The sequence below is a fragment of the Mustela nigripes genome, chromosome 9 (genome assembly GCF_022355385.1).
Source record: "Mustela nigripes isolate SB6536 chromosome 9, MUSNIG.SB6536, whole genome shotgun sequence".
Classification (NCBI taxonomy): Eukaryota; Metazoa; Chordata; class Mammalia; order Carnivora; family Mustelidae; genus Mustela; species Mustela nigripes.
The window spans coordinates 26385355-26410620 of record NC_081565.1 but is presented as its reverse complement, the minus strand read 5'-3'; the positions used below and the strand labels follow the sequence as shown (position 1 = coordinate 26410620).

The window sequence follows — 25266 nt, the reverse complement described above, 5'->3', positions numbered from 1 at the left end:
GACGGTGGCGCGCGCTCTGGCTGGGCGCGGACCGGGCGGGGCCGGGCGGCGCCGCTGCAGGCTGAGGCTGAGCTTGAAGCTGAGGCGGCGGTGGAGGAGAGCGGGGCCCGTGGGGACAGCGTTGGCGTGCCCGATTTCCGTCCGCCTCGCCGCACGATTCTTCGACGCGGTTTCGGGCCCAACGGGTCTAGCCCCTGGCCATGGACTCCCAGAAAGTAAGTGGGGGGAAGGAGGCGCGGGGCCGCAGACGTTGGCGGGGATGGATGTCTGGGGCGCCCGGGGCCGGGTGGGCGGTGGGCGCGCGGGGCTGACCAGGCCAGGCTGGGCTGCGGCGGCCGAGGGCGAGGCTGCCGGCCCCCACCCTCCCTCCTCCCGCGGCGCTCGCCGGGCTGCGGGGACCGCGCCCGGTGACCCAAGCTGGCCTTTGGCCCTGGGCCCTGGCTCCTGAGGGGAAGAAGGGAGCTGTCCCCATTTCCCAGTGATTTCCTGCCGCGCTCTAGGCCGCCTTTGCTTCTCGAGCCTCCCCGCCTGCGAGCGCGGGTTTAATCCCTCCTTAGCAGAAGCCGAGGCGCGCGGGGTCTACTACCTGCGGACGCCGAAGCTGAGGCTGCTTCCTCGACTCAGCCTGCTTTCTTGGCACAATGCGACCTGCTGTAGGTCGGGAACCCAGTCTCCCTAGGACCGCGCCCCCCGCTCCCACCCGCCTCGGGACCGGTTCGGAGGCAGGTCTTGGTGTTGAGTTGTAGCTGATCTGGGAAGGAGAGCTCGCCGGCCCACCGTCTGCGACCCGTTTCTTGCTCTCACAGTTAGTTACCTTAATGGTTGTTGTGGCCCGTGCATGCTTTCCGGACAAGTTAAAGAGAAGACTAGTAATTTCAATTAAGGGGGGGAAAAAAAAAACCCCGTTTTCGAGAACATAGCCAATGTTTTGAATACAGTTAGAATTATTGATCTTCAGGCATAATCTCTGTATAGAAATAACCATCCTGTTCTCTTTGTTAGAGGATAGTAATTGAAGTATAGGATAGTATGGGAGGCGAGGACAAGTGTTATTAATAATGTAGCAGGGAAAACAAGGGCATATCCAAGAGGCCATTCTGTTCTATTCTTAGATGGAAAGCACTGGAAAAACTTACTAGAACAATGTTTTCTCAAACTTTGCTTGGATTCACCGCCTCAAGGAGCACGGCGGGGGCCAGGGAGGCCACGGGAAAATCGTGTAGTGGTGTTTGAAGCATTGACTGTTATAGTATTTTACTAAAGTGCATATGATTTAGTTTTAATTGTATGCATGCATCTTGAAACTCAGCTGGGTATACTCAGTTTTCATTTCCATGACTATTAGACATCTGTAAAAAATTAACATTTTGTTTACTTGGAATATATATGTTTGAAACATCTTTGCCTTAATTTGTAAAACATTTCACTGCTTATTTAACTTTTTTAAAACTTATTTAACTTATTAAACTTTTTAGGTAAAAGTCATATGGTAGGTGAATGGATGTTAATTCAGGGCAGAGACCCGGGTTCCATGGTGCTGTTTACTGGTTCTGTGATACGGAGCAAATCTCTTAACTGGGATTAATCTATTTCCTTGTTTATGCATTGGAAGTAAGAATATTTTATAGAGTTAGTGTAAAAATCAGGTGAAATAATTCGTTATGAAAACAAGGTGTTTTAAAGTTTACAAAGTACTAAAGTACTCTATGTGTTTTAAAATGGAATTTTAAAGAGTATTTTAATATGGATCATCTTTATTTTGCCAGGGCACGCATTATCCCTCACTTCAATAAGGGCTTGAGTTGGAATCTGTAGGTCCTGCAAGGTCCTACCACTAGCTCTAGGCTAAGACTTGAACTTATTTGGTCTCATTCCAAATGGTTGTTTGTTTGTTTGTTTGTTTAAGATTTTATTTATTTATTTGACAGAGAGATCACAAGTAGGGAGAGGGAGTGGGAGAAGCAGGCTCTCTGCTGAGCAGGGAGCCGGATGGGGGGCTCCATCCAGGACGGTGGGATCATGACCTGAGCCGAAGGCAGCCGCTTAACCTACTGAGCCACCCAGGCGCCCCCCAAATGATGTTTTTGAGTAGCTACAAGTACTGCCAGCGGTTTCCCCAGAGGTAGCAAGGAATTAGTTGTTCTTTGTGATAACTTTGAAATTTCACTTCTCAGTGTTAGAAAAGGTGCTGAATTTCATTTCATTTGTTGGTATCAAATAATATTTCTAATAAAAAACTATTTTCTTTTATAGCTTAAAACAAGTATCGGGTGTGAATGCTTATAACCGATTTATTGCTATGAATTTCAGCATTTTTTTCTCATGAATTACTGCAGAATCAGTTCTATACCTCAACTAATAATGAACTGTGTATTTCTCTTTAAGTAAGTATTACACCTCAGGTGTGATTATTCTTCCATGTTATAAAATGTTATAATGACAGGCACCTGGGTGGCTCAGTCGGTTAAGGGTCTACCTTTGGCCTTTGGCTCAGATCATGATCCTGGGCTCCTGGGACTGAGCCCCTCATCGGGCTCCTTGGTCCACTGGAGAGTCTACAGCTCCCCCTACCCCTCCCCTCTGCTTGTGCTCTCGGTCGCGCTCCTGCTCTCTCTCACGCACACACACTCTCTCTCAAATAAACAGAAAAAATAAAATAACATGTTATAATGAAAATAGTAGCAGCTATGATACGTTAGTCATTGTAAGGAAAATGGTGAGGTACTACAAGTGGCAAATGGTGAGGATGGCTTGAATATATACACCTGTTAGTAAATAATTGGGATTTGGGCTTTAAATTATTAAAAAGAGGATGGCTTTGGAGCCAGGTCTCCAGTATTACTACCAACTATGAGCTGAATGAACTTGGGTAGTTCGCTATGTGTCTCTATTTTCTCATCTATAGAAGAGAGGTAACAATTGTACTTACATCAGAAGGTTATTGAGAAGATCATGTTAGTTTTTAAAAATCCTTGGTGCTTAGCCCACATTGAGTACTGCTGGCTATTGTTATGAATTTCATAATCCCAACTTCAAAATAACTTTTTCCTTTTGTTGATAATTTGTGTAACTATTTTTCTAATCCAATCTACCATTTTTAACCTTTGTCCTTGAGTTTTAAAATACGTTTTTCTGTTTTTGTGTCTGTAATAAGTGATTTCAAATGGTGGTGTCAAAAAAGAGTTGTTGAATCCTAATTGAAAGAGGATTGGGAGTTGTGACTCATGCAGCCTGACAATAGGAGTTAAGTTAACTGGACAGTCTTACAGAAGCTTGATGGTGGCTAGTCAGCAGATGGACTAGCTTGACCAGCTGCTTTTTTGTCTGTGAAAATAACTTGGACTTCAGTGTTGTGTTAGCAACAGATGCTCTGTTTGAGTAGAGGAAGAAAACATAATTGCCTTGGGTGTGTAAGGCATACTGTTGGATACAGAAAACCACAGTATTATCTCCTAGAAATAAACAGAAGGATTTTGTTCATATCGAGTTTCTGGGACACTTTTGCGAACAGGATGTGTTATAGATAGGTGGCTTTGTTTGATACTCAAACCTTTTGATTATGTCCTTAAGTGGTTTTAAGATAAAATCCCAAAGGTTTCTGTACCTGAATAAATGCGTATGTTCAAAGAAACCAAGGAAACAACAGACATTTATACCTTTCTAGAATCTTGGCCCTTAGAATTTGATAGTTTAAGGTTTTGGAAAGGAGATCATTTGTATTCATAGGGGTTGCTGTTTCTAGGAAAGGTACATGCTGTAGGAATAATAAAGGTGGAAAGGAAGGGCCAGCCCAGGGGAGGGATGTTGTTAAGAGCATACATTGTAAAATGTTGGGTTTATCCTACTTTTTCCTGCATTTTCTTTACTTGCTATTTGGAAAGTAGAAGGTGAGGGTTGACTTTGCAAGAGGGGACAAATGTAGGTTGGGGAGATTGAACTGAGTAGGGGGAGTTTTAAAGCATGACAGGCTGTAGCAAGTAGTGGTCTCCACATGGCTTCCTTATCCCAGTTTCCTCCTCCACGCTGGTATTAGCTCTTCTTTTCCTATATTGTTCCTTAGCAGTTCAGAGACCTCCATATCCAGACAGTCAGCCATTTTCATGTTCCAAAATTACTTCCTCTTCTCAGTCAAAAAAATATATTTCCCGAAGAAAAGAAAGAAAAATGAAATTTGAGTATTGTTCTGCATCTACTATTGTGTTAGATTGCTTTAAACTCTCACGATAACTTACTCCAGTTGCACATCTATATAGAAAACCAAACTCAGAAGCTAACTGACTTCTTTAGGGTTGCACAGCTAGCAACTGATAGTCTGCATTTAAGCCCTATCTTTCTTCACGACCCAAGCTTTTTTCATTACCACTCTTCTTTCCTGAATCCTTTGTCTTTAATGGTGATATGATTAATTTAAAATTTGGGATGTTAATAGGAATGAATCCCTATTGGGTCGCTTTTTGTTCTTATGTACTTTTTTTTAAAGATTTGCTTATTTCTGGGCGCCTGGGTGGCTCAGTGGGTTAAGCCGCTGCCTTCGGCTCAGGTCATGATCTCAGGGTCCTGGGATCGAGTCCCGCATCGGGCTCTCTGCTCAGCAGGGAGCCTGCTTCCTCCTCTCTCTCTCTGCCTGCCTCTCTGCCTACTTGTAATCTCTCTCTGTCAAATAAATAAATCTTAAAAAAAAAAAAAAGACTTGCTTATTTCTCTGAGAGAGAGAGAGTCCACTCCTGCATGTGCATATGAGCATGGGGAGGGGCAGAGTGAGAGGAAAAAGCAGAGTCCCTGCTGAGAAAGGAGCTTAACCTTGGGCTGGATCCCAGAACTCTGAGATCATGACCTGAGCTGAAGGTAGATGCTTAACCCACAGAGCCATTCTGGTGCTCGTGCTCCTATAAAATTGTTTGTTTGTTTGTTTGTTTGTTTTTTAAAAGAAGCTAATTAAATCTAGGGAAAACCATTGATAGAAAGTAATAGAACATGATTAATGTAAAACCCTGGAATTTGGTCTGCCTTGATGCCCTGATACCATTTTTTTGTGTGTGTGTGTGTCTGTGTGTCTGTATCCCCTCTCCTGCTCTTTTTTTGTTTTTGAAGGAGGGTCTTAGCTCTCTAAAGTAGAGCTGTGAACAGGAAAGTATACGTTGAGTTTTATATACCCTATCCAAACGCAACTGCAGTCATTCCCATGGAATGGATCAAAGTAATCTGGGATGTACAGGCATAAGATACCCTCTTTAAAGGACCATACTGACATACTCTTGATCACTATATTTAAATACAGATGTGTTCATTTTTGAATTGAACTTGGCGGTTTAAAAAAATTGGAAATAACAAGTTGACCCTTGAACAACACAGGAATTAGGTGTGCTGACGTGCCCCTGACACAGTTGAGAATATGCATATAACTTTTGACTCCCTCAAAACTTAACTACTAATAGCCTACTTTTTTTCTTTTTCCTCTTTTTTAAAAGATTTTATTTATTTGACAGAGAGAGAGATCACAAGTAGGCAGAGAGGTGGTGGTGGTGGGGAAGCAGGCTCCCCACCGAGCAGAGAGCCTGATGGGGGGCTCTATCCCAGAACCCTGGGATCATGACCTGAGCCAAAGGCAGAGGCTTAACCCACTGAGCCACCCAGGTGCCCCTTAATAGCCTACTTTTGACTGAAAAAGTAAACTGGAAGCCTATGGATACGATAAACAGTCATTTGGCATACATTTTGTATATGTATCATATGTTGTATTCTTTTTAATTTTTTTAAGATTTTATTTATTTATTTGACAGACAGAAATCACAAGCAGGCAGAGAGGCAGGTGGGCGGGGTTGGGGGGAGACCAGGCTCCCAGCTGAGAGTGAGCCAGATGTGGGGCTCCATCCTAGGACCCTGAAATCATGACCTGAGTCAAAGGCAGAGGCTTCAACCACTGAGCCACCCAGGTGCCCCCATATGTTGTATTCTTATAATAAAGTAAGCTAGAGAAAAGAAAATGTTAAGAAAGTTATAAGAAAGGGAAAATATATTTACAGTACTTAACTGTAAAAAATCCATTTATAAGTACACTGGTGCAGTTCTAACCCAGAACCAGGCAGTTCAGAAGTCGATGGTGAAGCAGATTCATCCTTCCTTCCTCTCTGTCTCCCACTGCCCTCGTGCCCTCCCACCTCCCTCCTGCTCGCTCTTTTTTTCATTCATTCATTCACTCGTTCATTTTAATTTTAACACTGTGCTTCTTTGCAATGCCTGGCTGAATGGAAGCAGGATTATTCATGCAGTAAACATATACTGAATGTTTGCCATGGTGATAAATAATCTACTCCAGCCTAGGGTTGACAGTATTTTAAAGATGGTAGATTTTATCTCCACCTCTCTTTTTGTTGGTACTCAGTTGGTACTCTTTCTAGCCATAAGGTTCTGTTTGAATCTGGTCTTAGTTATCGATACTTATTGATTGATAGCTAATTATATTTTGAGCTAATTTATAACAAGGTGTTGTTAGCACAGCCAGTCGGTGTACTTTTGTTACATTATAAATATAAGTAATACAAGCTTATTGTAGGAAAATAGGAAATATAGATAAATGAAAATCACCCATAACCCTCCTACTCAGATGTAACCTGTTTTAATATTTGTATGTATTACATTTCAATTTTTTAATGCATATAGAAACTTAAAAAAATTATAGTATCATGCCATGGTAATACTGCTTTATAGTTTGCCTTTCACTTAATATATTATAAATCTTTTATCATGTTAGTTTTATTCTATACTTAGTGAAGAATTCTTTGTGTGGATGCATTGATTTTTAATCAGTGCTTCTTATTGTATATTTATGTTGGTCCCAACCTTCTGGTGTTGGATGAACATCTTGTAGCCAAGTCTCTGCTTATACCTTTAATTATTTACTTAGAAAAAATTAGTAGAGGGGCGCCTGGGTGGCTCAGTGGTTAAGCCGCTGCCTTCAGCTTGGGTCATGATCCCAGGGTCCTGGGATCGAGCCCTGCATCGTGCTCTCTGCTCAATGGGGAGCCTGCTTCCTCCTCTCTCTCTCTGCCTGCCTCTCTGCCTACTTGTGGTCTCTGTCTGTCAAATAAATAAATAAAATCTTAAAAAAAAAAAAAGAAAAATTAGTAGAAATGGATTTATTGAGTCAATGTGTCTAAACTTTTTTAATAAGTTTTTATTTTTTTTTTTTAATTTGACAGAGATCACAAGTAGGCAGAGAGGCAGGCAGAGAGGAGAGAGAGAGAGGAAAGAGGAAGCAGACTCCCCGCTGAGCAGAGAGCCCGATTCGGGGCTCGATCCTAGCACCCTGGGATCATGACCCGAGCTGAAGGCAGAGGCTTTAACCCACTGAGCCACCCAGGTGCCCCAATGTGTCTAAACTTTTAAAAATCTTTGGTATGTATTGCCAAGTTGCCCTTCAGTAGGGTTGTTAGTTTATACTGCCACCAGCAGAACCTGAGTGCACCCTTATCTTCATTCCCATTGCACCTCCCTCAGTTAGGTGGTGGGACCTCTGGTTTCTTTGGCTTCCTAGACTTCACTGAATGAAACAACCAGTTTAGAGGTCACTGTGCATGGCTAAGACTTCTTTAGCTTGTGACTCGTTATATTTCTTCAAATCCTAGGTGGGAGAGTACTTCTTCTGTCCTGATGTCTTACAGCTAGGCTCAACATTGAAAGATACAGTTCCCTCCCAGGTCTTTTATTAGATTTTTTTCTCTGGATCACCTCAGTTGTCTTTGTAAATAGGTAGTGTTCCTAACTGTTTCAGTGTTAAGAGAGGGCATAGCTTTCTACCATCTAGCTATTTGTGGTAATTAGATTCCTGAATTCCTCAGCAATCTATAACTCTCCATTTTCAGCTCTTCACATAACATCTGAGCAAATACTCTTCTTTGTGTTGCCAGCGCTATGGAGAGCTGGTGAGATTCTGGTTGTATAGCTTATCAGTTGGATAGAACTTTCTGGATTTTAACTCTTATTACTTAATTACTTAATTCAAAGTCTATGGTGTGGTATGATGCAAGTGGCATCATTCCTGGTGGCATTAGGATATTTTCCAGAAGGGTTCTCTCCTGGTTGCATTGGTCCCTTTGCTCTGATTGCAAGAACCTTATGCTTGTTTTGTACATTCTGGCAGTATAAGCAGCCTAAAGTAGTGTAAAATTACAGGCACCTTCTTAGATTTGAACTGTGACTGCTACCTGATAGTTGTGTGATCTAAGAAATTTTCTTAACTTCTCTAACCTTCCTTTTCTTCAACCATAAAATGCAAAGATTGATACTACTTTTTATTTATTTACTTATTTATTTTTAATACTTTATTTATTTGACAGAGATCACAAGTAGGCAGAGAGGCAGGCAGAGAGAGAGAGAGAGAGAGGAGGAAGCAGGCTCCCCGCTGAGCAATACTGGGTTCTATCCCAGGGCCTTGGCATAATGACTTGAGCCGAAGGCAGAGGCTTAACCTACTGAGCCACCCAGGCTCCTCACTGATACTACTTTAAAAAAATCTGTTGTGGGGAGCCTGGGTGGCTCAGTTGTTAAGGGTCTGCCTTTGGCTTAGGTCATGATCCCAGGATCCTGGGATCGAGGCTTGCATCAGGCTCCCTGCTCAATGCGAAGCCTGCTTCTTCCTCTCCCACTCCCCCTGCTTGTATTCCCTCTCTGGCTGTCTTGCTCTCTGTCAAAAAAAAAAAAAAAAAAAAAAAAAAAATCTGTGTGATGATTAAAAAGACACCCCATGATGATGGCTTAGCACAGTTCCTGGCACGTAGAAGGTGCTTAATGAATACTACTGAAATGACCGTAAGAATAGTTTGACTCTCTTAAATTGTAGATTGACTAGTAATATTTGCAGTGGATTCTAGATTTGTGTATTTCAGCAGTCTGGAATACTAATGTAGAGTTTGAGTCAGAAATCTCTTGATGTGAGGAGGTGGCTGGTGGAAAACACATAGAGTATTTCTCTAATTATGAGCACATGGTCATTGAGGGCCTCAATTGAGACTAGCATATGAACTTGGGTATAATGGTTTTCTGTCACTGGTTCTAAGAACAGGAAGTTTCTGCACCATAATTTCAGGGGCTGGTTGCACTGATAGTTTTCAAGTAAGTAACCCAAGTTGGCAGTTTTTTGTTGGATGTAGCAAAATTAAGACTCAGCATTCAAATTTGTCATCTTCACATATATTAGGCTAAAACCAGTAGAACCATGCCATTTCTTTTTTTTTTTAATAAAGATTTTATTTATTTATCAGAGAGAGAGAGGGAGAGTGAGCGAGCACAGGCAGACAGAATGGCAGGCAGAGGCAGAGGGAGAAGCAGGCTCCCCGCTGAGCTAGGAGCCCGATGTGGGACTGGATCCCAGCACGCTGGGATCATGACCTGAGCTGAAGGCAGCTGCTTAACCAACTGAGCCACCCAGGCGTCCCGAGAACCATGCCATTTCTAACGTTGGAATTCATCATGTTAACACTTATAAGATGATACATTTACAGTAAGAATAGCTGTTTTTGTTGACCTTGGATCTGGCAGGGTGGTACATGTTAAAATCTGTTGAACTGTTCTGGTTTTTACAATCTTGAGGTAAAATCTTAGTCTTTTTGGTGCCCTTAGATAGTCTTTCCATATACCTCAGATCTTTATTTTCAGGTAGTACAGTGTAAAAATTGAAAGCACAGACTCAGGAGTCAGACTGCCTTAATTTGAACACAGACTGCCACATTTTAGCACTGAGATCATGGGCACACTCATTTAACCTCTTTGTACCTCAGCTTTCAAATTAGAAAATGGGGATAAGGGTGCCTGGGTGGCTCAGTGGGTGAAGCCACTGCCTTCGGCTCAGGTCATGATCTCGGGGTCCTGAGATCCAGTCCCGCATTGGGCTCTCCGCTCAGCAGGGAGCCTGCTTCCCTCTCTCTCTCTCAGCCTGTCTCTCTGTCTACTTGTGATTTCTCTCTGTCAAATAAATAAATAAAATCTTAAAAAAAAAAAAAAAGAAAATGGGGATAATAATAGTGTCCTACTTCATAGGATTCTTGAGAAGATTAAATAAATATATGTAAAGGGCTTAAAATGATGCTTGGCTCTTAGTATAAAAGTGTTATTTATTGTTTTGCTCAGCGACTATTGTGCTTTTACTTCACATGATTTATTGTGACTATTGTGATTAATGTTATAGGCATAACATTAAGCTATGCTCCTTTGAAGAGGGTGGCTCATGCTTTGTACATCCCAGCTCCTAGATTTTTGATCCATTCCATGGGAATGATTGCAGTTGTGCTTGGCTGGGGTGTATACTCCCCCCTCCTTACTTTTTTTTCGTTTTTGTTAGCATAACACTTACCTTAGCTTATCTCCCTAGTCAAGTAATTGGCAGGCTCAGTCCTCAGTTTTTGAGATCCTGGTAACTGTGCTTTTTGACCAAAGAATAATGGCTGAGATTGCCTGTGCAATCTCACGATGTCTTTGGAGACTCATGTCCTGTATATTTTACTGTGATCTGGCAGAATTGATATTTGGCAAAGCATATCTTCAGACCTGTATCACCTAGAACTCTTAGTCATCCCAGCAGAAGTCTTGCACAGTATAATTTTATTGGAAGGTAAAGAGATACTGGAGGTCTGAGGTGAAATCTGAGACCCTTGTAGGCATCCTTTCTCATTGATAGAATCCCACAGAGCAGATGTCCTCCTCCATCATCAGGATTTGATAATAACTGAGGCTAATATATATCACAGTGAGCTCATTTCATAAATACCTTTTTGGAACTTGTCTTAATGATGGAACTTCTTCTTCTTTTTTTTTTTTTTTTTGATGGAACTTCTTTTAATGGTACATCATGTATATGTTTTGGTTTTTTTTTAAAGATTTTTTATTTTATTTATTTGTCATAGAGAGAGAAGCGAGAGCAAGCACAGGCAGACAGAGTGGTAGGCAGAGGCAGAGGGAGAAGCAGGCTCCCTGCCAAGCAAGGAGCCCGATGTGGGACTTGATCCCAGGACGCTGGGATCATGACCTGAGCCGAAGGCAGCTGCTTAACCAACTGAGCCACCCAGGCGTCCCCATGTATATGTTTTAGAACAGTGCTTATAGGCAGAGGAACTGATAGGTGTGAGAGTTCCCAGGTGGGAAACAAGGCATGTTAGAAATAAGGCTACTGTGGCAAGGAAGAGGAAATCTGGTGTGAATTGAAGCAGGAGAGGTAGGCAGTAGAAAGATCATGCAGGGTTTTATAGATTATGTAAGATCATGTTAACAGGTCATGTTAAAGATTCTCAGTTTTAATCCAAGGACCAGTGGAAAGCCATTGAAGACCAACTATTAAGCAGGAAGAGTGATGCTATCATATTCTAGCTGCAGTATACAGAACTGATTATTGGGGGAGAAAGAATGGATCACAAGCCAGTTAAGTTTTACAGGAGTATAAGTTCAGATATGATATTAACTTGTACTAAGATACTAGTAATGATTATAGAACTGTTTAGGAGATAAAGTCCTCAGGACTTGGTGATTACACATAGAGCACAGATGAAAGGAGAGGGTGTAATGATGGTGGCCTGGGTTTCTGATTTTGCGGTTAGTATCGCCATTTGCAGAGAAGAACACTAGAGAAGGGCTCAGATTTAGTAGGAGACATTATGAGATTCTGAGTTTTGAAATGCTTATGAGATATCCAAGTGGAGATTCCAAGTAAGCAGTTGGATGAAAACAGTCTAGAGCTCAGAGGAGAGGCTCTGTATCTAATGGTGCACTGATTGTGCACAGCTTACATTACATTCCTTGGAGCTTTTGGCTTTGTGCTTCCTCCTCAACTTCTTTAACATTACTGTGTCTCCGTTATAAAAACTATTAATTGTGGAGGCCCAAAAGGGATAAACTGGGATAGAAAACTCAAAAGGATTATGGTATCTTTTAATTTTCTGTCTCTTTCTTTAAGTTTCTGAGTATAGATATCCTCCCTGGCATGTTGCCTGCCATATTTAGAAAAACTTTAACAAAATTATGTTGGATTTGATACCTATTCAGTTAGCCTCCTGTTGCATACCTCTTATATTAGGTACACATAATCCCCATATATACTTCTTCTCTAAGTCCTTCCACTATAGAAACTTCAGCCTCTTAGCACATACACAAGCTGGGGTTAAGTTTCAGAACTCAGTTCATGGAATCCTAATCCTTTAGTTTTTATAAGTTTTGTAGTTTATAAGTTTTTGGTTTTATAGTTCTATAAGTTTGGGTACTTAAATATTTTGGTTACTTGTAATTTGTTTTCCAGTTCTGCTCAGCTCCAAGTTCCTTAGTTCTTTCTGTCTTCATTTCATTTTCACCTGTAGTCTAGCTAGTCCCTGTTCTTCTGAGGGCCAGAATGGTTGAAGCCCTGGTCCCCTTGATAATTTATTTCTCATCCCTTCCTGAAGAACTTCCACTACAGGAGAATATTAAGTGTGAATTCTTAATTAGTCTTTTGCAATTGCTCATTCTCTCCAGATTAAAGGGCAAGTGGCTTCAGAGGTTCTGGAGCCCTTCAGCAATCTGTCCTTGTAAACTTTCAGGATACCTCCCTTTTTTCTTCTTAGAAAAGCTTACAGTAGAGGTAGCACTTTATCTGTATTAGCTACCAAAGTCACATTGGTTGCTTTGGGTTCTGATTCGTAGTCATCTGGATGATTGCTTCTTCTGCAGCCATGTTCTTTCTTTCTTTCTTTCTTTTTTTCTTAAGATTTTATTTGTTTATATGAGATTGAAAGCACGTGAGAGAGTGAGCTCAAGACGGGGGCAGAGGGAGAGGGAGAAGCAGACTCCCTGCAGAGCAAGGAGCCCCCATATGAGGCTCAGTCCCAGGAGCTGGAGATCACGTCCTGAGCCGAAGGAAGACACTTAACTCACTGAGCCACCCAGGTGTCCCACTACAGGCATGTTTTCTAATATATTTGGTAGCTGCTAAAATATAGGTCACCATAAATGCTGAGGCTCCAAAGCCCTCTACAGCTGTCTTGTTTATTTGTGTAGCATCTCAGTGGTTTATATTATAGCAAAGGCTCCAAAGTGCTCCCTATCTAGAGATTGAAGTAACACCCCCACCCTGAGAATCTCAGACTTCAGTCTTTGTTACTTTGGCAGTAAGGTAAGCTGTCTTTCTTAGGATGTGGGCCCTTTATGTAGGTGTTCTGTGGTAGACCCTCAGTCTGTACTAGAACTCCTAGTGAAGTGCAAAATGTGAGTGATAAAGCATTTTCTCTTCAAAGAATGAGAAGGTGTTCCCCTGAACTACTATATCAACCTTTAAAGACCTTTCCTTCCCCACCAGTTTCTGGGGGAGTATGGTATTTTTAACCCACTGAGCCACCCAGGTACCCTGATAATGGTGTTTTTAAAGCCTTAGGTAATTCCTATGGAATACCATTACCCCCAAAGCTTTACTACACAGATAGTAGGGTTTCTTTCCAGAAATATTGCTATTAACACTTCATGCGCCAATACAGATTAAGAAAGATCATTTTTCATTTTCTGGTAACAGCAGAATTTTGAATGAATTAAAGGAGAATAGTCTTTACCATTAGATTTTTAAAATAGTCTTAACCATAAGATTAACTGTAATCTCAGGGTATTATAGTTTGGAAGTATGGAGCAATACCGTACACGAAGGAGCCTGGTGATTCTTTAAGTTTGTATAAGCTGTCTTCAGGGCAGCTTTGTTTTTGTCAGATACCAGCCTTGATATGGACGTTTAAGTTTTTTCCAACCAAAACTAATGAGCAGTGTAAGTTTTACAGGAGAGAAGAGTAGCTTTCTCTTATGGTATTAGTGGGATCCCAAAGGGAAAGTTGCTTATGCATTGGAGTTTTGTTTATTTTTGAGAAGTGGTAATATTATAATATTTTCTCGTATAATAATATGGAAAGATAATATTTACATAAAGAAAAACTGAGAAATTAGTGAAATTCTGGTAAAGGAATTTGGTTGTAACATTTTAGCTTATATTCAATAACAGCTATTGTAATTCCAGGAATCTAGCATATGGTAAACATATATAGAAATTCTGGTATTCTGAGAAAAAATTAAGAAAGCTTTTATTAATTAAGCAGATCTATATAGGATCTTTGCCTTGATCCCAGTCTTAGAAATATATGGACTATTTGGATGGACTTTTTTGTCCAGTATGGTAGCTTTGTGTCCCATTTGCTTATTGGGCACTGGAAATGTGACTCATTTGAATTGAGATGTACTGTAAGTGTAAAATGCGCATCAAATTTTGAAGACCTAGTACTAAAAAGGAAGGAAAAAAGGAATTTGGTAATTGTTAAATTTTGATTACATGTTGGGATAATATTTTGGATCAGTTGGGTTAAGTAAAATATTCAAATTAACTTCACCTGTTTTACTTTTTTTGATGTGGCTACTGTTTGGCCCTCGCTATATGCCTGTTGAATGTTGCATTGATAAAGGCTGTATTCTTTCCTGTAACGTTACTGTGAGAACAGACTCTAATGACTTTCAGTAAGTGGGTAACTTTTTTTTTTTTTTTAAAGATTTTATTTATTTATTTATTTGACAGAGAGAAATCACAAGTAGATGGAGAGGCAGGCAGAGAGAGAGAGAGGGAAGCAGGCTCCCCGCCGAGCAGCGAGCCCGATGCGGGGCTCGATCCCAGGACCCTGAGATCATGACCTGAGCCGAAGGCAGTGGCTCAACCCACTGAGCCACCCAGGCGCCCCAACTTTTTTTTTTTAAAGATTTTATTTATTTGAGAGAGAGAGAGAGAAAGAGAATGAGTGGGGGAGTTGCAGAGGGAGAAGCTGAATCCTCCTGTGATCATGACCTGAACTGAGGGCAGATGCTTAACCAACTAAGCCACTGGGGCATCCCCAGTAAGTAGGTAATTCTCAGAAGTATAAAGAATTTAGCTTGAAAACTTAATAAACCTTAGAGCGTTTAGATGTTTTTAACTCTACCCAGTGAATAGCTTTAAAATGGTAGGAGGTTTCTCATTAAAATGTTTGGACTTAGAGGTTACCTAGCTGAGACAAATAGGCTTTAGCTATCTCCAAAGAATTTTTGCTACAGAAATCCCAAAAAATGAAAGTGGAAAGCTGTTTTATACTAGGGAGATTTTGGGGTTTTTTTTTTTGTTTTTGTTTTGTTTTGTTTTGGCTCTGAACTAGTTCTACCTTTTTTACATACCAATGCTCTACAGTTTCTTTGTGAAATTTCCTTCAATGTTTATTGTATTCACATATATCCTGGCGATTGAAATTTAGTTATTGAGTTGAATTCATTGGGCCTAACTCTATGGGATAAAAATCTCTACTAGAAGACTCTTCTTTTTTACCTTAAAGTTCACAAGTATGCTTAGTACTGGACAGAGTTTAACCTCAAGCAGTGATTTTCTGTTATGGGAATTTTGACCATTTTATATGTCACAAAGAGTCTTAGCAAACCAAAATTTTAAAAGAATATATAATTTATTGTCTGGCTATTTCATATGATGAGCAAATTAGTTAGACTTAGAGACAGTATTCTAAAGAGGTAAACAGCATGGATTTTGGAGGTAGGCTGAGCATAATTTATACTTTCCTAGCAGTTTCTATCATTTTCTCATCTGTACCATACAGATGTGCCCTGCCATTAGGAGGGATAAAAAGGGAAGCAGGTATAGTCCATTTACCAAGAAGAGTCTCTTCTTTTCTTTTTTAAAGATTTATTTATTTATCTTAGAGGGAGATAGCAAGCAATGAGAGCAAGAATCGGGAGCAGAGGGAAAGGGGGAGAGAGAATCCCAGACTCATACTGAGCCCAACCTGGGGCTTGATTTCATGACCCCAAGATCATAACCTGAGCTGAAATCTAGTCAGATGCTCAACTGACTGAGCCGCCTTGTGTCCCAGAAGGAGCCCAGTCTTGACTGAAGCTTACTCTACACAGCCCAGTGATTGTGCAGAACCACTTTTACTCTTCCATTGTGTTTTTAAATATATATAGAACCTACCTTGGATGAATAACTGAAAGACTCTTAAGTCATCTGTCCTCTGTTTCTGCATCTCTGTACTACCATTCTTGCCCCTAGAACTGTGCCCACTCCTGCCCCAAGTCTCAGCTTCATTTTGCCCCTCTGCTAGTTGTTTTGTGTTCAAATCTTGGTGCACCTGTTTCTGCGAAGAACACCAACAGGATAAATAGCTAACTCTTGATGTTGATCTGTCATGACATAATTTCATTGTATTGTATCAAAATACCACCAGCAGGGGCGCCTGGGTGGCTCAGTGGGTTAAAGCCTCTGCCTTTGGCTCAGGTCATGATCTCAGGGTCCTGGGATCAAGCTCCGCATTGGGCTCTCTGCTTGGCAGGGAGCCTGCTCCCTCCTCTCTCTCTCTGGCTGCCTCTCTGCCTACTTTTGATCTCTGTCTGTCAAATAAAAAATAAAACAATAAAATACCACCAGCAGTGAGGATGGGAAGAAATAATAAAGGTAAGTGAATACAGCAGAGAGCCCTAGGCAGCCTCAGGGATGATGTTAATATCTCCTTATCTCCAGGGATTCTTGTGAGAATTAAATGAGAGCTGTTGTGATTACTTTTAAATTTTTACTACTCTAATGCCTTGTGAATACTTATTAAAATATTTTCCCTTTATCATTTTATTTTTGGAGCTCTTTACATATAGCCCTTTATTGATATCGGATTATATTTTGAGAAGAACTTATCATAAAGTCTTGTAGGACATTATTAAAATATTTATACTTGTAAGTATTTAGAGAAACAAGGCTTGGGCTTCTGAGAAAATTATAAAGTGGAAGTACTTGCATTTGATTTTTACTGAGAGTACAAGTACCTTGTATGGATTTTGCTATTACTACTCATGAAGAATTACTGAACAACTAGACTTATGCTGTCCAGTATGACAGTACTTGTCACACGTGGCTATAAAAAGTGAAAATAACTAAAGTTAAAAACAGTAAACTCAGTTCCTCAGTTCTGTCTACATTTCAAGAGCTCATTAGTTTCATATAGCTATTGATTGCCAATTTGGACAGTCTATATAGGATATGTCCATCATAGCAGAATATCTTATTGTACAGCACTGAACGAGAGAGTATGAGAAGATTAAATAACCAAGGATTTTATTTAAATAGGAAGCACTATCAAAAAGTATGAGGTATTTGCTACTAAAATTACTTTTATGGTTTTATAGAATCTGCTAACTATTGCAGTGAATATTATAATTTTAGCTACAGTTTTTTTAAATTAAATTAATTTATTTATTTTCAGAAAAACAGTGTTCATTATTTTTTCACCACACCCAGTGCTCCATGCAATCCGTGCCCTCTATAATACCCACCACCTGGTACCCCAACCTCCCACCCCCCCACCACTTCAAACCCCTCAGATTGTTTTTCAGAGTCCATAGTCTCTCGTGATTCACCTCCCCTTCCAATTTACCCCAACTCCCTTCTCCTCTCTAACACCCCTTGTTTTCCATGATATTTGTTATGCTCCACAAATAAGTGAAACCGTATGATAGTTGACTCTCTCTGCTTGACTTATTTCACTCAGCATTATCTCTTCCAGTCCGGTCCATGTTGCTACAAAAGTTGGGTATTCATCCTTTCTGATGGAGGCATAATACTCCATAGTGTATATGGACCACAACTTCCTTATCCATTTGTCCGTTGAAGGGCATCTTGGTTCTTTCCATAGTTTGGCGAACCTCCCTGGTAGTCTAGTAGTTAGGATTCGGTGCTCTCCATAGTTTGGCGACCGTGGCCATTGCTGCTATAAACATTGGGGTACAGATGGCCCTTCTTTTCACAACATCTGTATCTTTGGGGTAAATACCCAGGAGTGCAATGGCAGGATCATAGGGAAGTTCTATTTTTAATTTCTTGAGGAATCTCCACAGTGTTCTCCAAAGAGGCTGCACCAACTTGCATTCCCACCAACAGTGGAAGAGGGTTCCCCTTTCTCCACATCCTCTCCAACACATGTTGTTTCCTGTTTTCTTAATTTTGGCCATTCTAACTGGTGTAAGGTGATATCTCAATGTGGTTTTAATTTGAATCTCCCTGAGGGCTAGTGATGATGAACATTTTTTCATGTGTCTGATAGCCATTTATATGTCTTGATTGGAGAAGTGTCTGTTCATATCTTCTGCCCATTTTTGATATGTTTGCCTGTTTCGTGTGTGTTGAGTTTGAGGAGTTCATTATAGAACCTGGATATGAACCTTTTGTCTGTACTGTCATTTGCAAATATCTTCTCCCATTCTGTGGGTTGCTTCTTTGTTTTCTTGACTGTTTCCTTTGCTGTGCAGAAGCTTTTGATTTTGATGAAGTCCTAAAAGTTTATTTTGGCTTTTGTTTCCTTTGCCTTTGGAGACATATCTTTAAAGAAGTCGCTGTGGCTGATATCAAAGAGATTACTGCCTATGTTCTCCTCTAGGATTCTGATGCAGCCTTCCCATTGAGATCAGGAACAAGACAAGGATGCCCACTTTCACCACTCTTGTTCAACATAGTATTAGAAGTCCTAGCAACAGCAATCAGACAACAAAGAGAAATAAAAGGTATCCAAATTGGCAATGAAGAAGTCAAACTCTCTATTCGCAGATGACATGATTCTTTATATGGAAAACCCAAAAGACTCCACCCCCAAACTACTAGGACTCATACAGCAATTCAGCAACGTGGCAGGATACAAAGTCAATGTGCAGAAATCAGTGTCTTTCTTATACACTAACAATGAAAATACAGAAAGGGAAATTAGAGAATTGATTCCATTTACTATAGCACCAAGAACCATAAGATACCTGGGAATAAACCTAACCAAAGAGGTAAAGGATCTGTACTTGAGGAACTACAGAACACTCATGAAAGAAATTGAAGAAGACACAAAAAGATGGAAGACCATTCCCTGCTCTTGGATTGGAAGAATAAACATTGTTAAAATGTCTATACTGCCTAGAGCAATATATACTTTTAATGCCATTCTGATCAAAATTCCACCGGTATTCTTCAAAGAGCTGGAGCTAATAATCCAAAAATTTGTATGGAATCAGAAGAGACCCCGAATCGCTAAGGAAATGTTGAAAAACAAAAATAAAGCTGGGGGCATCACGTTACCTGATTTCAAGCTTTATTACAAAGCTGTGATCACCAAGACAGCATGGTACTGGCATAAAAACAGACACATAGACCAGTGGAACAGAGTAGAGAGCCCAGATATGGACCCTCAACTCTATAGTCAAATAATCTTTGACAAAACAGGAAAAAATATACGGTGGAAAAAAGACAGTCTCTTCAATAAATGGTGCTGGGAAAACTGGACAGCTATAAGTAGAAGAATGAAACTCAACCATTCTCTTAAACCGTACACAAAGATAAACTCAAAATGGATTTTTTTTAATCTACTTTTGTGTTTCTAAAATGTTTTTTATTTTTATAAATAAAGTGTCAACTTTTAGTGCCTCTTTGTTTTTCTCCCTCATATCCTATTAGAAAGCTCCATTTGTTTTGCAGCATTTAAGGATTTGATTTTATTCCTTGGCCCTGGTCCTATGACCTAAAATAATACTATTGGTATTAAATAATACTGATCATCTTCAATATGAATGGTATGGTGGTGATTAAATTGTACACTAGGAATAAGGTTTGTAAAATAGCACAAATACATATCCCATCTTTTGTAATTATAGGCCTTTGGCAATTTATCTCCTCTTATATAATGTATGGTTTATTTAGAAAGTTGTTATGGGTTTATAATTCTCTTATTAAAAATATCATGATGCTACGTGTTTTTCTTGTTTTAATCCTAGGAAGCTCTACAAAGGATCATTTCAACCCTGGCAAATAAAAATGATGAAATTCAGAACTTTATTGATACACTAAATCAAACACTAAAGGGAGTTCAGGTATTAATCTTTTTAAAAATGTTTCAGTACTGTGTCACAATGAATGATTGTTGGGTCAGATCAAAAGTATAAATATATCAACTCTAGATTATAAATTAAAGGAGGTGAGAGTAAGGTTTTTATTTTACTTATTTCTTTATTTAAATGCATGTGTTTTGAGCATGCGCACAGGTGGAGGGGAGGGACAGAAGGAGAGGGAGAAGCGGACTCCTGGGTGAGAAGGGAGTCTGATGCGGGGCTTGATCTCAGGACCCTGGGGTCATGACCTGAGTTGAAGGCAGATGCTTAACCAACTGAGCCACCCAGGCACGTGCCCTGAGAGTAAGGTTTTTAAATGGTAGATAAATAAAAATGTTTTCCTTCCTTTTTTTGTATTATCAATGGAAAGAAATAGTAAGGAAAGAAGAAAACTTTGCTATAGTAGTTGGTAGGGAATATTGTAGTGCTCGCGTTTCACCCTTTCCATTATAGATTTGTCTTTTGTAATTTTAATTAAGAGCAAATTCTATTTTTTCAGAGTACTGAGAAGCTATTTCTTTTATAATAAATAGTGGAAGGAAAATGTGGATGGTAAGAAGTTTGCATATAGAACTGGAAGAAAGTAAAAATAAAAGTAAAAAAATAAAAGTGCTAATAGGAAGAGGAATACTTAAGGAAATGGTCCCAGCTTTGGGCAGATAATCCATACTGTATATAATCAAATGTTGATGAATATGTCTTACTGAATTTAGTGGTCATTTTTTGGTAAAATAAACAGAAGATTTATAGGACACTTGTAGAGAGTAAGTCCTTCCCTATGGTTTTTGTTTGAACCTAGGTTATTGCCTGTATCTTGGCCTGGTAAACCTTATAGTCCTTTTATTTCCTTTACTTCTGAATTTGTAATAATTGAAGTTAGTTGATTAAGATCTTCACCACTTAACTGTCTTTCCCAAACTATTTTACTGGAAAATTTGGTGAATCCAGGAGTCCACTTTCTTTAAATAAGCAAAGCTACTTGTGTTAAGGCTCTTGATCTATATATAAGGGAATCATCACATTTGACATCTGGAAAAATAGACCATGAGCTAGTCCAAACAATTTCTCTGATTAATAAATTATTAGTACTCTACCTTAGAATCCAGAAAAAAAAATAGAGGGGGCATTTAACTACAGTCTTGTCGCTGGAGTTGGGAGCATAAGAGGTAGTAGGCAAGAGACTGTGAGGATGTACCAATTGGTTATTGAGGATTAGTCCATTCTCTTTTTACAGATGAGTAAACTGAGGTCCAGAAATTTAAGTGGCTTGTCCAAGGTCACACTGTTACTCAGTAGTTAATGCAAGATTTGACTTAGGTCCTTTGCCTACCAGACTGCACATTTCTGTTGCCGCAGCTTGTTCTTTATCACTGTAAATCAATTAGTAAAATGATTTACACCACTTTTGGTAAGACTCCAGTGACATGAGTCTGGCTTCTATAAAAATTATAAGCAAAAGTTTGGTTTATGTTATTGCAGCAGGTTATACATATTAGTTTTCTTAACCAGTGCCCAATTCTCTTTATTGAATGATTCATCTAAGTTGAAAAATGCCTAACATAGTTTCTTCTGTCTCATAATTGCTGCAAGTGTAGATATTGCTTATCTAGAGGTTTCACAGATATTTTAAGTTATTGTTGAAATAGCAGCATCGTGCTTAATTGAGGCAGTAAGGAACTGGGAAGTTAGCAGGCTTGAAATGCTTTATTGGTTCTACCTCTAATCACTAGTTGTGTGGCTTTGGGCAAGTCACTTTTCTGTATTTTAATTCCTGAAATTTAGTAGTTTGACTACAAATTCTAGTCAGTAGATGACTTCTGAGGTTCCTTAGAGCACTCAAATTCAGTGTTTGATAAATCTCTTAGGTCCAGTAAGGAATTGCTTGGTCTTTTAAGTTATGTATATCTTATATAAACACACTGCTTCAGACAACCTAAAATATTTTAAGATTTCACAAAATTAGCACATATTGTTCTTCAGTTATGGAATCAAAATCTTGATTATTTTATTAAAATGCATCATAGATGATTCTGATGCACAACAAAGGTTGAGAACTACTGGCTTAGGGCCTGCCTTGGAACCTGAAGGTCTGGACAAGTTGGCAACCTTTAAACAACCTTTCACATTGTCCTGCAGAAACAGTGTCTAAAAGCTAAAAAGAATATGGGCCAGTCTATAAAAAGCTGTTTAACTCAACATAATGGAGATAGTGCTGTTGGCATTAGCAGCCAGCCTCTATGATTTACCTGTTTTTAAAGCCTATGTCACATACTAGAATTTTGTTGTTTATATGATTTTTGCCTGGGGTAGTTTATACTGTAATATATTCTCTCCTTTGATAAGCATATCTTTTAGTTTTCTAATGTTTGACAGCTCCAGTATAATCATTGTTTTGTTTATTAAACAGGAAAATTCTTCTAACGTACTTTCAGAATTAGATGAAGAATTTGATAGTTTATATTCTATTTTGGATGAGGTGAAAGAAAGTATGATTAACAGTATCAAACAGGAACAAGCTCGTAAATCACAAGAGTTACAGGTGAGTTCATACAACATATTTAAATATGAATAATTTTAGTCTATTTATTATTATTTTTTAAAGATTTTATTTATTTATCAGAGAGAGGGGGAGAGAGCGAGCACAGGCAGACAGAATGGCAGGCAGAGGCAGAGGGAGAAGCAGGCTCCCTGCTGAGCAAGGAGCCCGATGTGGGACTCGATCCCAGGACGCTGGGATCATGACCTGAGCCGAAGGCAGCTGCTTAACCAACTGAGCCACCCAGGCGTCCCAATTTTAGTCTATTTAATACTTGATTTACTGACAGGAAAAAATCAGTGAATTTCTGTGAATAACTACTTTTATCTTATAGAAAATGATTATTAACTTTGTTTTGGTTATATATATCTTGGTTTTTTTTTTAAGATTTTATTTACTTATTTGACAGACATCACACATAGGCAGAGAGTCAGGCAGAGAGAGAGGGGGAAGCAGGCTCCCCACTGAGCAGAGAGCCCAATGTGGGGCTCGATCCCAGGACCCTAAGATCATGACCTGAGCCAAAGGCAGAGGCTTAACCCACTGAGCCACCCAGGTGCTCCAGTCTTGTTTTTTCTTAATTGTGGTAAAAACCCAAGATTTACCCTTGTAGCCTTTTTTTTTCTTAAGATTTTATTTGCTTATTTGTCAGAGCGCAAAAGCAGGGGCAGTGCAGGCAGAGAGAGAGAAGCAGGCTCCCTGCTGGGCAGGGAGGACCCTGGGATCATGACCTGAGCCAGAAGGCAGATGCTTAAACAACTGAGCCATACAGGCGTCCCTTGTAATAATTTTTATTTTTTAAATTTTATTTATTTATTTAAAGATTTTGTTTATTTATTTGACAGAGAGAGACACAGTGAGAAAGAACACAAGCATGGGGATTGGGAGAGGGAGAAGTAGGCTTTCTGCTGAGCAGCAAGCCTGATGTGGGGCTCGATCCCAGGACCTGGGATCATGACCTGAGCTGAAGACAGATGCTTAAATGACTGAGCCACCCAGGTGTTTCCCCCCCGGTAATCATTTTTAAATGTACAGTTCAGGAGTGGGTTAACTCTGTTGACATTGTTGTTTAACATATCTCTAGAACTTTTTATCTTTTAAAATTGAAATTATCCCCATTGAACAACAACTTCCTATTTCCCCCATACCGCACTACCTGGCAAACCACCAGTGTGTTTCCATGATTTTGATTATTCCAAATACCTCATAGAGGTGCAATTATTCAGTATCGTGGCTCAGGTCATTGTCTCAGGATCCTGGGATTGAGCCCTATTTCAGGCTTTCCACTCAGCAGTGAGTCTGCTTCTCTCTCTCCATAATCTCTCTTACTTTTGCTCTTTCTCAAATAAATAAATAAAATCTTAATAATAAACGGCGATGTGACCTATAACATTATGTCCATTTTAGGTGTACAGTGTAATAATTTAGTTTTTATACATATTGCAAAATGACCACCAGAGTGTCTAGTTGATTGAATCCATCACCATGCATAGTTATACACTTTTTTTTGTGATGAGAACTTTGAAGATCTTTTTTTTCTGAGACTGTTCACAAATTACTGCTTTTAATTTTATGTCATATATTTTTTTCATCAGTTTCAGAGGTAAAATTTAGTGATTCATCAGTCGCAGATAACACCCAGTGCTAGTTACATCAGGTACCCTCCTTAATGCCCATCACCTGATTATCCCTTTCCCCCACTCACTTCCCCTTCAGCAATTCTCAATTTGTTTCCTATAGTTAAGAGTCCCTTATGATTTGTCTTCTCTCGATTTTCATCTTACTATATTTTTCCTTCCTTCCCCATGTTCATCTGTTTTGTTTCTTCAATTCCACATATGAGTGAAATCACATGGTATTTGTCTTTGACTGACATTTCACTCAGCATAATACCCTCTGGTTCCATCCACATCATTACAGATGGCAAGGTTTCATTGTTTTTGATAACTGAGTAGTATTCCACATGCTCTTTATCCACTCCTCTGTTGATGGACATCTGGGATTTTTCCATAGTTTGACTCTTGTGGACATTTCTGCTACAAGCCTTTGGGTGCATGTAGCTCCTTCACATCACTACATTTGTCACTTTGGGGTAAATACCTTGTAGTGCAATTGCTGGGTCATAGAGTAGTTCTATTTTTAACTTTTTGAGGAACCTCCATACTGTTTTCCAGAGTGACTGCACCAGTTTGCTTTCCTACCAACAGCATCAGAGCTTTCTCCACATCCTCACCATCTTTTGTTTGCTGAGTTGTTAATTTTAGCCATTTTGAGTGGTATGAGGTGGTATCTCATTGTGGTTTTGATTTGCCTTTCTCTGATGCTAATTGGTTTTCTGTTTATGTCTACTGCCCATTTCTTGACTGGATTATTTGTTAGGTGGGTGTGGAGTTTGATAAGTTAAGTTCTACTTTCTTAGCAGTGTTTAAATACACAGTACTGTAGGGGCACCTGGCTGGCTCATTTGGTAGAGCATTTGACTCTTGATCTTTGGGTCATGAGTTCAAGCCCCACAGTGGGCCTAGAGATTACTTTTAAAAAATATAATTCTTTTCACCATGCTGTACATTATACACCCAGGACTTATTTTATAACTGGGAATTTGTACTTTTTGACCAACATCACCTGTTCATCCATGTTTTAAATTTTTTTGGTAGTAGCCATCTTAATGGGTGTGAGACGATGCTCTTTGAAACTGGTAACTGCAAGGATGTTAGGACCATTTTCTCTTCCTGTTTGAACACTTGAGATCTTCATTTTTTCCAGTGATTCCATTGTTTTTGTTTTCTTCTTTTTAAAAAAAA

At 39.6% G+C, this 25266-nt stretch overlaps 1 protein-coding gene across 6 annotated transcripts in view; it reads left to right on the top strand.

Moving 5' to 3' along the window:
* Positions 1–25266, top strand: part of FSD1L (fibronectin type III and SPRY domain containing 1 like) — a 69713-nt gene continuing 44447 nt past the window's right edge. For 4 of the 6 annotated variants that reach the window (XM_059411149.1, XM_059411147.1, XM_059411146.1 and 1 more), the window contains exons 1-3: positions 1–215; positions 19813–19908; positions 22334–22465. In XM_059411149.1, coding sequence (XP_059267132.1) covers positions 201–215; positions 19813–19908; positions 22334–22465 — 243 coding nt within the window. In that variant the 5' untranslated portion in view covers positions 1–200. The remainder of the gene's footprint in view (positions 216–19812; positions 19909–22333; positions 22466–25266) is intronic. The other 2 variants (XM_059411148.1, XM_059411150.1) reach the window with 2 other exon arrangements.